The 16,762-nt window shown below is 38.9% G+C and overlaps 1 protein-coding gene across 1 annotated transcript in view; it reads right to left on the bottom strand.

The window, feature by feature from the left end:
- Window positions 1–14,621: 14,621 nt before the first annotated feature.
- LOC149801508 (uncharacterized) overlaps window positions 14,622–16,762 on the bottom strand; it is a 4,443-nt gene continuing 2,302 nt past the window's right edge. Inside the window, exon 2 of the mRNA XM_089955686.1 lies at window positions 14,622–16,762. This exon is cut by the window's right edge and continues 431 nt beyond it. Within this exon, the coding sequence (XP_089811812.1) occupies window positions 15,244–16,762 (1,519 nt within the window). The 3' untranslated portion in view covers window positions 14,622–15,243.

The following is a 16,762-nucleotide window of genomic DNA, read 5'->3' as shown; positions in this document are numbered from 1 at the left end:
GTTAAGAAATATTCATCAAACTTGAATTTACATATATTAATAGCAGCAGAGAGGGTACCTACCAACGTTGGTCGTCAAAAAAATAAACAAGAATAAATAAACACGTAGAGTACTTTATTTTTCAGCTACTATTTCGAACTGAGGTTTCATTGATGGGGTTGGTTTCAACAGAAATAAAACATCTCAAGGAAACTTTAATTTGTAAAAATCTGGACCTTTCTACGAGATGATTTTTTATTTGTTTGTTTTTATTTTATTTGTCGGAATTCTATGGTCTGTTCACCCTCTCTGCTGCTAAGCTTGTTACAAAGCCGATTTCCCTTAAAAGGTCCTAACATTTCTCAGGTGACAGAGGCTCACACAGCCTATTAAACTTTCGTAGTTGAATTCACATATAAAGAAAAACAACTTCTGTCTCACGGGGCGGAAGTCGATATACTCGACCAGAATGTGTTCCATTGTCAGTTGACACTTTCACTATATGTACAAAAGGTCGAGGTTCACCAGTCAGGAGTTATCCATGAGTCACATATGCGTGCTTTACAAGCCATCGGTACATTATCACTCATGCGATTTGTTTTATACGAAGGATACAATTCTCACTAATGCGACAAAGAAATCTTGCTGATTTGCTGACCTACTTTTCTTATCTAAGTCAGTTTGTCTCGCCCCGTTGCCTTAGCCATATTGTCCTTGCGCTAGCCACATCACTTATTTGGAGGGAAGTACTTGTTGAATAGTTACTAATTGTCTTTTGAGATAAAGTTTTAAAGAATTATAAGCTATCTTTATAAACGAAATTATTTATTTATTATTATCATATCGAATCCATTGATTAAATGTGAAAATGTCGCGTCACTATCTAATCTTTTTTCTTTCTTTTTTCTTTTCTCACGCAAATAACTTGTGTACTTCGGATCAATCAATCACGCCACTGCATTCATAAACATAGTCGTATTATTGCTATGTGTTTAACAAACACCCAACCCCATCCCTTAAAAAAGCAAAAAAAAATAGCACGTAACTCGCGAAGTTCTTGATGCAAATACAGACAGTACGTACAGATTATAACTTCAGTTTTTTTCTGAAAGCGTCATATATAGTATGATCCTACTTATATTTTTTTATGTTTTACAGAACGAAACGTTTTAAGACCATGTGACCGGTATAAAAAGTACCAGATAAATAATACATATGTTGATTGTGATAAACTATTTTTTTTCTAAATTGAAATCTTATTTGAAATTGGTTGAAATAATATTTAAAAAAAAAGTTATGTTGTGGCTTGTACCTAGACAAGGCCAAACCAATCGAGGCCTGTATTATTGCAATTTCCTTGTCTCGGTGTAACATTATTTGAGAAAATGTGTAACCCTTCGACTTGAATTTCATTGTTTCGGTGCAAACTCTTGTTTTAATCCTATTACGTTCCAATTATGGGGTTAGTGTTATGAAGCCTTTTTGCGGCGATTTAATTCCTTATGTTTTGCTAGGTACATACAACATGTCGACGTTTATAATATTTGAAGTAAGTAAATAGGATCTTCCAATTGTAAATGGGTGCTTGCAGGGTAGCTTTGGATGCTTCATCTGCCCTTTAGTACTTATTGTGACTAGGCAGACGAAAGTACAGAATAATTTGTTTCCAGATTATTGAAACAAATAATGTTTCCTTAAGATCTGACATTTTAACGGGTTTTCAAGTTTAAGGTTTCTTAAGGCATTCAGTGTTGAAAGACTTTCGGACAAGGTAGTTGCATTTCTTGCTTGATAGATTTCAATGTATTTAAAGGATTTTTGTGTGGTTGCAATTTCTGCGGTGGAGGCTTTGTCCATTAACCGGCTGGAGACGGCACACTGAGAATTTGCAACGCCAATGTAAGGCTTGTTTCCATTTTTCTAACCGTCTATATATGGTCACTATATGATGCCATGATGTCACTGAATTGGAAAGGATAAAATATTAGTTATGATGGTTATGGTGGTTATTTTGGAATATAAAATGTTATAGTATTTGAATGCCAATTAAAAATAGATATTCGGGGTGACTCAGCAGTTAGCATGCCGAACTTACGATCGAATTGGTGCGGGTTCGGACCAGGCTAGGTCAGACAACGTGGTTTGTCCTGAACTCCAATCACCTCAGCACTAAATAAGTTGTGTTGCTCTGCCGTGAAGCACCAAACCAAAGTGTGCAATCAAACATGAAGACCTTTTCTTCCCCAATCAAAGGCATATAATACCTGAGGTCAGAAAACTTTATCTTACAAAACGGCTTCCCAGGTTGCCTTCTCGCTTCTCTTGGAAAACAACGCAACGATAAGTTGATTTATTGAGCAATAAGACCAAAAATGTATTTGCACTGTTTACATCATTGCCTACATATTTCCCTACAAAGAATAACGGAAATTTTTTTTATGTTTTAAGGCTGAATCCTGGAGATCTACCACTTCACTGTTTAATTTCTGAAGATTCCTTTAGTCAAAATTCAGCTACAAATATGACTCTATTAACACCTCAAAAGAAGGCTGTCCCGGGATCACACTATCTGTGTAGGCCCTGAGATCAAAGTGTCTGTGCCGGTTGCGGAGTTATTTATGAACATGTTGTAGGCAACTTAGCTTGGGAGTCTAATTCTAGTGATTGAAACTGTAACCAGGACGGAACCTGCAATTTTAAGTAAGGATAAATAATGTTTCTCTGGATGGCATTTTTCAGCTAGTTTCATCAGTTGTTGATCCGAAGTCTATCTAGTTCCGGAAGTTATTTTTAATTACCGATGTTACAATCTAACATACAACGAAGTCTGTGAAGAACCTCACAGCAAATCAAATTATCATGTATTTATATAAAATTGCTTAGATACCTTCCCAATAAAAAAAAAATAATTAATTAATTTATTGTTAATTAATTAATTAATTAATTATGTTAGGTTATGAAGAAAACGTAAAGGGTCATATGTTCCGAAATAAAACGGAATATAAAATTAAACGGGGTTATGATTTATTTTCTTCCTGTGTATCTATTAGTAACAACATGTAAAGGAAATGATATTCATATATTGGCGATTTCATTGTATAGACGTCAGCATGCATGGACAAATCTCAAAATCCCAATATTCTTTTGGAAAAGTTAATACGAAAGAAACAAAAAAAAAAAAACCGTCGCGCTATGGCATATATTAACTAAACAAGGCCGGGTCGAGAGGTTGGAGTTGTGACCTTCTTTATAATTTGTTACAAAGGCATTGTACATCGGGAGGTTAGTGTCCATTTAGCAAGTAATGGTTAAAATATAGTTCAAGATTCTGCTGGAAAGTGCATATTGCGTATAATTTTGCATCCTGACATAGGTCTATTTTGAAATAATTTTTGTGCGTGCAACTTTATGATGGATCTCATGCCTAGTGTTGTGTGGCATTTTTTGGCAGAAAATAGTCGTGCTTACTAAGGATTTTCCCAAGATTTCATACACATTTTCTCTCCTCCCCATGGAATTATCATGTCTCTATGGTAGAATCCCTTTCTTAAAACGTTTCCTACGTATCTGGAAGAGAATGGATTATGTGATCCAATTGTCCCAACACGTGATCGTATGTAATGTCTCTCAACTCTACACCGTTCAAGAAATAACTTCAAAATTGTGGGATATAATTTTGAGTGGTCTTTAGGTGTGCATGATGGTTGTAAAAGAATGTATATCCCTCCCCTGAAGGCTGAGCTTGAAGTTGAGTTGGGACACTTGTGCATATATATATAATGAGGCGGAGGAGGGGGGACAGGTAGAAAAATTGATAATACCGTTCTGTCTAAATTTGGTTGAGAAATAGGAGATATAGTTTATTTTTAGTACCCAACATTTACCGTATTTAATCCCTTATAAGTAGAGTCCAATAGCAAGCAACATTTGCCCTGATCTGCAGGCGCACGATACGCCGGCAGATCATGGTCTTTGTCATTTGTTCTTTTACTTACGCCTAACAAATCTTCATAGATATTATGAAACGGCAGATCTGGATCTGTGCAACTGAACTCGACTTACAAGCGAGTACACAAGTCTACATAATACAAAAAATATGTCCTCTGTGTGTGTGTGTGTGATTTGGATTTTTAGCGTAGCTTTAACAATTTTTAAGTCATATCGCTACGATGTCTGCAGTGTGACAGTTTATAATGATGTCTAGCAATGGGGCATCGTGCCGCAGATATGTAGCATGATGTCCCACCCAGTCACATATATCCTGACACCAAACCGACCAGTCCTAACACTAACCTCTTAATGCTGAGCGCCACGCGAGGCAGCTGTTAGTACCATTTTTGTAAGTCTTTGATATGACTCAACCGAGGATCGAACCCGCGACCTCCCGCATCCGAGGTGGACGCTTTAACCACGAGGTCACCGGAGCGGTCAAAATATGTCCTCTATGAAATTATATATATACATATATATATATATATATATATATATATATATATATATATATATATATATATATATATATATATATATATATATATATATGGTCAAGTTTTTTATGGATAATGGAAATTTGCATTAAGTTGAATATTTTTGTAATTTTAATGTAAATTCATTAAAAATTTTGACCATTTCTAAGTAAGTGACACAATCTTACCGAATTAGAAAACCCATACTCGCTTTAAATGCTCATAAATTTCTCTTCAAATTTCGTGCGGCTGGTGAGTGGAGGATGGGGGTAGAGATGCGGGCCATGATTCTTCCAAGACCACGAATGATTATAAAATCCTAAAGAACGTTTTCTTTTCTCGATAAGAGTACAGGCAATCTTGCATAATGACGGAGCAGTACTAACCAAATTACGATAACTACTGTATCGGTGCAAATAGGCATATACTGTGTATTTGTGTATTGAGACTGAGAGACCAGTTTTGATTCATCTGTTACGTGTTTAGGCTCGCAAAAACAGTAACACAAGAAAGAGTGAAAACAACAAGCTTTGAAAAATATAACAAATTATTTATTTCCCTGAAAGATTACTGTAAAAATGAGAACAAATGAACTTACGGTTTTAAGAATCAAATCCAAAAATAATCCAAGAATAATCCACGAATAAAATTTTCGAAGTCCTAATAAGGAAAATTCTAATGATCTCAAGTTCGAGACCCGACGAAGAATCCGAGATGAAAGGCGATGACGTATGCTGTATCCTGTTCAATGTTGTTGTCTACAGTTCCTTGTAGAAACACAATAAATAATACTCTGGTTTTGGAAATCCAAATAAAATTTTTAAGAAATGTCTTTGTTCAATAATTCTGTATGTGCACAAAAACAGTTCCAGAGAAACGAATTAATCTTTAAGAATCCAAATATTCTGAAGAAAAATTAACAGATAACCCGAAAACTGGCTACAACAGAAAGAACCGACTTGACATCAAGCGTTTTAAGCCCAGACTGTGAGATCTCCCTCTATGAATCACTAATTAAGCTAGGTAATGCGCAAATGTGGAAAGGCCTACTTGCGAAATAGAGGATCAGGTGATCATGTTTACATATAAAAAATCACGTAGCCCCAGTATGACCTTGATAAAAACAAATCATTTTACTGCGAGAAAAAAAGTCGTTTACTTCACTAAAACTGTTTACAAGCCTAGACTCACGTATTCAATACAGCATCGATCTCACTCTTATTATTCCCAGATTAAAACTATAAAAATAAAAGCAAATGTTCATGTGGCTCTTACTAATTTTTAATTAAGTTCGAGAACTAGGTCAGCTTTATGTGTTTACGGAAATGAACAGTCAAGGTCAAACTATATTCCGGAAGACGTACGAGTTCCTAGTAAACAGAACTACATTATTTTGACATATAATGAAATTAAAAGAAATAGAAACATTTTAAAACTTACAATTAAATCTGATATAGATTAAATCAAATATACATAACACATTCCCCACAAAGAAAAAGAAAGATTTATATGATAAAGCTTTTTTTCCCCCACAAGCTAATTATATATGAGGAAAAAAAGAACTCATATAAATTACACAATATGTACATGAAATAATACATTGTTATACACGGGTAAGTGCGTCTCCTATCAAATTATCTTTTCCCTTGATGTGCCTGATGTCAATATCATTTTTCCGTAAGAACAAACTCAACCTTAGTAGGCTATGATTTTTATTTTTTCCTTTTGCCGGAGAAGGTAAGTGGGTTGTGGTCACTAAACACAATAATCGAAGAAGGAGCTGAACTAATGTAAACTTCAAAATGTTGTAATGCCAGTATCAAAGTCAAACATTCCTTGTCAATTTTTGAATAATTTCTCTGGTGCTCATTTAAATTTTTAGAAAAATAACACACTGGATGATCAATACAATTTTCATCGTCTTGAATCAAAACTGCTCCAACTCCAACATTACTTGTATCCACAGACAATTTAAATGATTGGCTGAAAATTGGAGCTGTAAGAACTGGCACTTTTAAGTATGGCTTTCAACTTGTCACAAGCCTCATGAAATTTTTCAGTCCAAAAGAACTTGTTTATCTTTCTCAACAAATTTGTCAGGGGTTCAACAATTATAGAAAAGTTGGAACAAAATTTTCGACAGTATCTGGACGCACCTAAAAATCGCATCGGTTGCTTTTATTAAGAGGCACGGGAAATTCAGAAATAGCCTTGACCTTAGCATGTACTGATTTAACTTGTCCATGTCCCATGATATGACCTAGAAAAGATACACTAGCACGGCAGAACTCACGTTTAGATAAATTAATTGTCAGACATGCATCTGTGAGTCTATCAAAACATTTTTAAATTGCTGCTAAATGTTCTTTCCAGGTGTCCTTGTAGAGGCACGAAAGCCGAAATTTCCTTTGCTCTTTCCCTTAGTGGAATTTACCAAACTCCTTTCTGAAGGTCAACTTTGGTGATATAATTGGGCATTCCCCATCTTACACAAAACAGTCATCGACTCCTGGTAATGGTAATTAATCTGTTTTGTCACACTAGTCACCTTCCTATAATCAGTACACGTGCGGAAAGTTTTATCTGGTTTTGGAAGAAGTATACATGGTGAACTCCAGTCACTTTTACTGGGCCCTATAAAAGCATTCTCCAGCAAATATTTAATTTTTTTTTCTCAAGTATTTGTTTTAAGAGGTTCATCCTGTACGGGTGTTGTTTCACAGGTTTGGAATTTGCAATTTCATCGTCATGAAATATGTGTTTGTTCTTGTAGGGACATCTGAAAATAAGTGCCCATATTCAAATAATAACTGTTTAAGTTCATTTCTTCCTTGCTCTTGAAAATGTGGACATTTCTGGTCAAGTTATTTCTTAATTTCTGAAATTCGAAGATTTGTCACTCCAATTTCAGTAGAATCCGATGATATTCCTTCACTTAGATCTTCACTGAGTTGGACAGGTACAACTAAATTAATTGCATGTTTAACCTGGCTATCTATTTCAATATAGTGGTACTCCTTTTAATTTATTTAGATCCCAGGAGCACTAATATTATAATTTAACTCATTCGTATTCTTCTTAACTTTATAAGGGCCGTAATATTTAATCAGAATAAGATTTTGAAGAATGAGCAAGAGAGACAAAACTCTATTATTGACAAACTCAAATGATCTCTCCATTTTAGTTCTGTCAAACCATAACTTCACTTTTGACCTGAATTGCTGAATGCCAAATTCAAGCATAATAGGCTGGAAAGTTCCAGACCTAAAATTTGAACTTTGACCAGACTGGACAGATATGGGAAGCCAAATTGAGTAAAAAACTTTATCAAAGTTTTAATATTCCTTAAAGGAATTGCCTATGGAAACCTTGTTGACGAACACATACTGATCAACAGGTATTGGTTACCTGACTTGGTCTTAGGTAAGGGACCAACACAATCTACCATAATTCTACTAAATGCTTCTTCAAAGGCAGGAATAGGTTGTAGATGAGCCTTAGGTAATTCCTGATTGGGGTTTCCTACCATTTGACAGGTATGACAAGATATACAGTATTTATCAACATCACTTTTGATTTTTGGCCAATAGAAGTCCGTCAAGATCTTGTGATAAGTTTTCATAACCCCTAAATGACCAGCCAAAATAGTTTCATGGGCAAGACTAGGTATTTCCTGTATGTAAGGTTTTGGAACTACAATTTGATTGTTCACTGACCACTCATCATCAGAAGGAACCTCGGGAGGTCTCCATTTTCCCATAAGAATTCCATTTTTAATGAAATAACAGACAGAATCTTCAGTAGCTTCAGTTTCGCTAATGGACCTTTGAAAAAACAGGAGATCTCTGGATCTTTGTCATGTTCAACGACAAGTGATTGTCGTTTGTCAACCTGATTATAATAAAGAGAATGTGTAATTAAAAGAGGATCACTGTAATCAACACCTTCTGTGATCAATCCAGTATACCCAACAATGAAGGCCTCTACTTACTAGGAGACTTCAGTGCTAGAGTGGGAGCTGACCATGAGACCTGGTCCAACTGTCTCGGCTTTTACGGAAGGGGCAAGATCAACGAGAATGGTCAGCGACTGCTGGAGATGTGCTGCTCCCACAGCCTATGTGTGACCAACACTTTCTTCAAAAGATGGTAAGAGACGTTCTAGGTTTAAATTGAGGCTGTCGCAACGGGTGACTTCTCCACCGCTGAGCATTGGGGCAAAGCTGACCGGCATACATGAGTCTGAAACGTCCTACGGGGAGGTTAAAGCATCGTAAAGGTCGATAAAATAGAATCCATCTTTTGATGTGATGATAGCGTTTTCGTTTTTGAAAACAGCACAATCGCGAAGTTTTGCCTTAAATCTCTGCGATAGCAGCTGGAAGCATTTTCGCAATAGTATTGTTGACAGATGCGATTCTGTCGGCCGTTAAGTATACAGCATCCTCCTTTGAAAAGGTTAGGGCAGAAAACGCACTTGCCAGATTCGACATAACATCCAGCTCGCTTCGTGTAACATACTTGACGAGGTCTGCCTTTGTTACGTACTTCGGCATTTGGCCCGCAGAGCGGTAACCGTCCAGACCCGAGAGAGATGTGTCGCCACTAAATGGAAGCATAGATTTGAGACAATAGTAGCACTGCCACAGAGGACTCCATGACAAGGTAGACTGATAGTGTGCTGGCGGAACGCCTACCAATGTTAATTACAAGAGTTATAGTGCACTCCAGCGTATTATCTGGTCGATAAAAAGAACGCTTTCCATATGCATAATCTGTGCCAGAGTGGTTTTCAATTGGAGACAGTGGCAGGGTACTTTTTCCCAACTGAGAATATTATCGACTGTGTTTCTCCGATCGAGATGAACTTAAAGCATCAGGATGTTGAAACAAACTGAACCACTGAGTGTTAACACGTGTGCCTGGACCTTTTATTTCGCCACCCCTTGCTGCTTGGACAAACCCAAAGATGGAGGCAGGTGAGTAGAGGAATAACGGTTCGTAAGGGAATATAATGGTGACCTGCCTAGCCGCCGCATTGTATTCCGCAATCGTTTCAGGACGGGAAGCCTGGATTACTGTCTCGAGCGTATGCATGCTTTAATACACATCCGTAATGGTGATGATTTCTAGCCCGGCTTTCAATCGGTTGTTGTCAAGCGCAGCCAAATTGTTAACCTATCCTGGTCTGTACGAAATCTTCTGGGGTGCTATTGAGACTTCGCTTACCACCTGGTCTAGAGCCAAATACCCTGCTTGACGTTTTGATTTAAATAACATACATTGTCACCACTTGTGCAAGCAATTGTGAACGCCTGTGCGAAAGATATGATATTGCCACAAGCACTATGCCGACAAATATATCCACATTTGCAACGAGTTTAACGTGAATAAAAGCAGATGAAATGTTTAGCTACAGTGTTGAACATAGCTACCGGGAGGTTTCAAATGTTTTATGGAGTCCTGGCGTGTATGAGTTGATTTTCATGAAAACACAACGTTGATTACGTCACATAAGGCACTGATGCCAACCACGGCTTTGTGTATTTACACTGGAAAAGTCGCAAGGCTTTACCTTTCCTGAAAGGGTGCGTCTTAATGAAACTGTTTAACTGTATACTCGGTTCGCAAGTTCAAATGCCCACCTCGAAAACAGTTTCTCGTCGATGCAAAAAGAAAAATGATCGGGTGTAAATAAAACGCCGCAGAGTTGTTTACTAAGTACCAGTAGTTGATAGGGCACACTAAAACCAAGCTAGATATTAACTTTGGTGGCAGCTTGTACATGTTTCCAAGTAACATGGAAATTCAAACTGGCACCTTTGAAAGGTATAACAGTACTTTTCTTATATCGGACGACAAGATGGCGATATTCGCAAATGCGGATATTAATTCCACAAGAATACCTGTACAATGGGTCGAATAGTATAACGACCAAAGCAAACACAATATGAAGATGTTGATTCGATTACTCCCACCAGCTATAGAACGGGTGGAACATGCATAACGCCGGGATGCTCACAGTAATGTTCTGGAAAGCTCACCCAAATAAGCTGATGAAGCTACTATGAATCCAACAGAAAAATGATTATTATGGGGGTATTGTGGTGTGGAATTTTTATATTTTGCTACTCCTCTGAATACAAGTGCTTGCAGCACTAGTGCAAAGAGTGCTTAGTTCTCTTGCTACGTCGTTTCAACGAAAGCGAGTGCAGTTCCGCCTGAAAACGGAAAAAACTATATAGCTGTTGGGATGAAAGAACCACGAGTTTCCGTGCAGCCAGACGTTGGCCTAGACAGTTTCCCTCAGCAAGAATGAAACGATTCATCCAACAATTCACCGCCGATCCGCTACCGCTTTTTCTGCATGCTGTTTTATGATCCCAGCCAGCTGCCCTAGTTACTTTTTAATGTTTCATTTTGTGCCGTACTAATCTGGTTTGGCGAAAGGTCTGGCAATGTGCCGTGCTTTTAATGAAACCCGACGCGGTGACTATTGAAGTTGTAGTAACCCCGTGTTCTCAGAAACGGCAGTTTGGCTAATAAGCTCTCAGATAGCGCACAATTGCTACTTCACCTTCCTTGTAATGTGTCGGCCTCATTGAAAAGGCCATCGAGTTCCACATCTATAGCCGCAGGTTGTTTTTGTAGCTGTTTTACTGGTATTTCTTAACACGGCTGTTACATTTTTAATCCCTCTGGTTTTGGTGACATTTTCTGCAAGGTCACTTTAGTGGACTTGGAGTTTAAATTTGGTGGTTGAGTGCCAGAATTTCCCGCCTCGGAAGACTATAGGGCTCCTGCACCGCTGTCTCCTTCACAGTATTGTCTTTCGACCCCAAGACCTCGACTAGCTAGGTATCTATATAGGCCCTGACTGCTGGTAGATTTTTCTATATATTTCGCAGCTTTTGTGATGTCACGCGGCTTACCACTGTTCGCTGTGGTTCTGTTACCATATATCTATAAATATTATATCTTTTTTTAAGGAAATGCGCGCACCAAATCCCGAAAACTACACCTATACCACCGCACGCCAAACCGCACCGAAACGGCCTTTACCATTGATCAGTGCTCACCAGTCTTGGCGTTGGGTGTACCGTGCTTGCCAAACACTTGTTAAAAATGAAACCAGTCAACCTTGGCAGTCCGGACTTAAAAGATAGAGCAATGGTCATTAGCGTCACTGGCCTGAGCTTTTGGACAGAGGAATTTCTAACTGAGAAAGACATCATTCCTTCTAATATCATTAAGTCTGCGCAAGAGCAAAACAATAATGGCGGAGATGCCTCTCATAACTGGTGGGGAATTATTAATGTCCTTGCAGTCTCCTGCTCAGATTTACTCTTTTCTCCAATATGGTTTTGTATTTTCAAATAAAAGGCCAGCGTTGAGGCCACACTATTGCTACGGATGAGATTCAGGCCATGCAGGCCTGGTATAATCATAAACGGGAAGAGCTATTGACTACCTCACTGCAAAAATAAAAGACGAACAGGTGGCAGAGAGGCGATTCGTAAAGGTTGAAAAACAATCAACGAACAGGCGACTATACAGCTTTGACTAGAGCCCAGATGTTCTGACTGCTACACACCATCATCTAAACAGCGAGTATTCAAACTCATGTTTGTTGTCCCAGGAATCTCTAAGCCGTCGGCTGTGTGGCCTACAAGCACTTACAAAACAATTGTACCTGCTCAGCGGGCAGGTACAGGCTGTAGCCTTCTTTGTGGTAGAAATTGGAATGGATCTTCTGCAGACCAATAGCTGTCGGAACGATAAACCATGGGAACTATAAAACGCAATGCACACTAATCTTACTGCAATATACTACCGCACTCGGGGTTGATACAAGGTGATGGAATCTAGCAAACAGCATGTAGAAGCCGCGAAAGTCTTACAAGATGTTGACATGGCGTTGCTCCAAAAGCAGGCCATTTGGCAGATTTAACTGCCGCCAAAAGACGCGATTTCCCGGCATCAATTTTATGTTTCAACGAGGTTAACCAGGCAAATCTGTTATTTTATTTTCCGCCCGACAGGACTTGACGACACACATACAAGCACGCGCTGACCGTGATTGATGTCCTCAACAGTTACAAGGAGGCTGAACCCCTGACGACCAAAGGTGGCTTCCAATTATGCAGACGCTTTGGCACGTATCTACAAGTCGTGGAAGTCAATTAAACCTAAACTACCGCAGCTTGACCCTGATCGGGAGTTTATGGGTGCAGGGCATTGTGGAGAGGTTAAACTGTACTCTGTCCGCTGGGTCTGTTACGTGCCAGTTCGCCCAAGAGATCTTTGCAACCGATACGGCAAGTGCGCATGAAATGTATAACAATGAGTGGGTTCGATGGCTGCCTGCTGTTGTGGTGGCCCTGACTTGTGAGGCATTGGGATTCACAGGCAAAACACATGTTGATGCGATTCGTGTGGGATACCCCTACTATATCCAATCGATCTGGAGGAAATGCGCCTGTGAAGACGCACCATAGTGCAGCCCCTATATGCACCGAGAGAGATGGGCGTACGACAACATTGCACTACTGACCCTATGTGGTCCTTAAATGTCTACAGACTAGAGCACGAATTGCTAAAACGGCTCGCCTGTACTATATCAGCTGCTTTGCAACGACGATACCGGGCCAAAGAGCGCGTTTTTGCGTAAAGAGCGGAAACTTATGTCCCCTGACATACAGTTACCACCGGATCAGATCCTCAGTAGTTGTACCCACTATACGCGTCGTTGAGGTCGAAACCACAGAGTGTATACATTAGCAGGATTTTTTCTCTAAATAGAAAATAACTCTTTCTTAAAATGACGCCTAAGTTTCAATGCATGTCAAACGCCCACATTCATTATTGAACAGTAATTCTCTTGATTTTTTTTTTTTTTTTTTTTTTGCTTTGCGAATTCGTTTTGGACAGTTTCATTTCGTCATTTTTCACAACCGGTGTATCGTGTTTGTATTCCTATTCCGAAGCCAATACAAGCATGCATTCCTTCGCCTAAGCGTATTGTTACTGCGAGCGTAACAGTATTCGTTTACATTGCTTTTTCCACACTTATCATCACTTCCATTAAAATCCACACGCATATATTCTAACTAGAATATCACAGAGAATTACATCCGTAAACTTTTATCGAAGTCCGCCTTGATATCTCTAAGAGAGCACAGTACCCTAAGGGTGCGGATTTTACAGTGTCCTCTTTGCACAGTAGCAGACTTGTTCTCCTTCAACGACATTTTTATGTTACCGTCATTTACCTATGTTACGTCACATGCATGTATGTACAGGTGTCCGGCGTGTTGCACGTGTAGCTCATTTTATAGGATATTATTTTGTCTTTCGATTAGTATTTTATTTATTGACACGTTCAAAGAAACCAAATTAGTTATAAGAAAATATTCAGAACGTTTCAATTACCTCTGGTATGTTGGAGTGCAGATCGGAACGTATGCATGGAAGGAATAGGAGAGGTAGGTTGATTAGTAGGTCATGGATAGATAATATTCTATACATAAAAGAGAAAGTTTACGGGCCGAAAACTGGAAGACAAAGAACCGATATGAAGACGGATAGAGAAAAATAGAAATAATTGCTCAATGTTCTTCTTCTGCTGTTCTGAGTGCGCTTACATGTACAATGCAAGACGCATTGTATACCATGTAATGCAAGTGTGTATTGATGAGCATATATGTATGCATATTGTGCAGACATATCCACATGTACGCGGCATATATACATGCATGCACTATGACTATGTCGGTCTGGCTCCATGTCTGTCTGTCTTTATGTCTGACTCTTGTATGTATGTATGCATGCATATATGTATGTATGTATGTATGTATGTATGTATGTATGTATGTATGTGTGTGTGTGTGTGTATGTATGTATGTATCGACAAATAAACTGATACATAAATATATAAATTGAGGATTCGAAGAAAAATTGATGAACATAAATTTATCAATGAAGATTAAGTCATTTCAGTGCAAAATCATTGGTAAGTCTCAGTGAACAATAAGACAGCGTAATATATCACAACATTCTTTATTTATAACAAGTTCAAAACGCACTTAACTGTTAAAAAATAGAAATATAAACATTATAAATATATATCACAATACAATGCATTACATAATTAAACAGTCAACAGACCAACCCTGCCGACGCGTGTTAGGCCTATTACTAAAACGTAAAATGGTCAGATCTGTTTAGTGCGTTTGCTCTTTTGCTGTGTACTAATTATGCATTATCTATGTACTTGGAAACAAACTTGAACATATTTTATCAACCTATTTAGTTAGATATATAATTCCTTATAATAAGACATGGGCATAAGGAGACATTTTACTAAAGCAATCTTTTTTATCATAACGTGCCGTGAATACTGTTCGGTAATAATGACGTAATATATAAATAAATTGATTATGTTTTATGAAAGATCAGTACTCACACTTCCTACAAAAACTTTCAGAAATAATATAATACACTTTATCTTCGCACTTTCTGACATGTGGGGGAAAAAAAATTCTATATTAAATAAACCAAGGTATAAAAGTATTTCATAAGTAACATTCAACGTAACTGTTAAATTGCATAAAAATGAATAATGCAACAGTTTGGTAATTGCATTACTTATGGAATCATTTAAGGAGAAATGGCTTCAACTTGGTAAGTGACAAGTGTATTAAACAGGCGTATAAGATCAGTCTTCTTAGAATTAATATAAAATAAAAACATGACAAAATATCTTTCCGAAATAAATGGCAAAAGAACTTAAGCCTAATTTAAAATCTGAAGGCTCTGCAGTTCACGTCAAAGGAAATCTGCCTAGTGACGATCTTGTTGTTCTCCATTTGCTTCTGTCTGTATGCTTTCCTCATGCCTAACCAGGGGTCGCTGTCATATTCTTCGTACAGCGAGGCCGTGTCCTTTGAGATAACCAGACTCTTCAACATCTTGGTAAAAGATTTCCATTCACTTTCAGTTTCACAATGCTTTTTCAACATGGGCTCTTCTGTTGACAGCAAACGCTTTGCAGTTCCAAGAAGAGGTTCATTGCCTTCATCAGGGAGATGCACGACCTCATCTAATTCTTGTATCGTACCTTCAACCTTCTGTTCATCTGTGGCCAGCAAAGCGCCGAATAGGTCATTGCGAAGCCGATTTTGCCTTTCGGAGATGGAACCTTCGAAGAACATCGTGTCCAGTCGGGCAAGGAGATGGACGCCTCTTCCACGGAACGAGTGAGCTGCTTCATCTCTGCTGGCAAGAATTCTTGGGATATTTTCTTCCGTGTAGGGGCCATGCATTCCAGTCTCGCCGTCCATGAATCTCAGGACCTGAGCCCCACCGATTCCGATTCCATCGACTCCAGTAAAAACTGCATACTTGATTTCGTTGAACTTGAATCCAGCTGAGAAGTACGTGACGAGACCTCGTTGGTGAGCTTCGTGTACGATGGTCAAGGCTTCTTCAAAGTTTAGTTGGTACATGATACATTTTGAGGGATATGTATCACTAGCTCCGTCCCACGTAACTTTGTTGAATCCTCCAATGGAAGTGATCTCTATGGCCCGCGTTGCTATTTCCATTCTCTGGGTCAATTCCGCCGGTTCGATTCTGTCATAATCATCTATAATGGTCTGATTCAGATTCCAGGCAGCCGACATGAACTGCTTCTTCTTTCTCTGGACTTGAGCCCTAAGTGCCTGCATGTACCTAACTGCCTGGTTCGTGGTCATCCCCTCCATGGATACCTTACATTCAGCGGCCCCTTGAAAGAAGGCGGCAGTGGCGGCGGCGGCGGTAATGTTGACAAGTTTTATGAAATCTTCATCAAAATTACCCGAGTCTTTAATTCTTCTTCCCACAAAGTAGGTCGTAGGTGCGGCTGGTCCAACATGGAGACGAACTTTGGCAAAGTCAAAAATGGAAGGAACTCTGTAGGACTCTATGTTCTCTCTTGGAAGGTTTCTTGGTCGCTCAAGATGTTCGACGTGGATGATTGCGCCCTTCATCCAGTCGTTGAAGCGTGTAGTTCCCAAAACATGCCCTTCACCGGGATCTGTCAAAGACATGTACGTCTGAGTGTGTGGGCGGAAACCTGGTGTTCCAAGGCAACGCGCATGTTCGTGGGCCAGACTCTCTCCATTGGACAAACAGTAATACGCAAACTGGAATGCGAGGTACTCGATTGATGTCGGTTGTCGACTCTCGTCCCTCAGAGCTTGTGCAAGGCGAGAAACGGCCACCAAGAAATTCTCAGAGAGCCTGTCAATGTTCCAGTGTAAATAAATTCTATTC

The sequence above is a fragment of the Sinohyriopsis cumingii genome, chromosome 4 (assembly GCF_028554795.1).
Source record: "Sinohyriopsis cumingii isolate HCF-2022 chromosome 4, ASM2855479v2, whole genome shotgun sequence".
NCBI lineage: Eukaryota > Metazoa > Mollusca > Bivalvia > Unionida > Unionidae > Sinohyriopsis > Sinohyriopsis cumingii.
The sequence above is the reverse complement of the archived record's forward strand: the minus strand, read 5'-3'. Positions and strand labels throughout refer to the sequence as shown.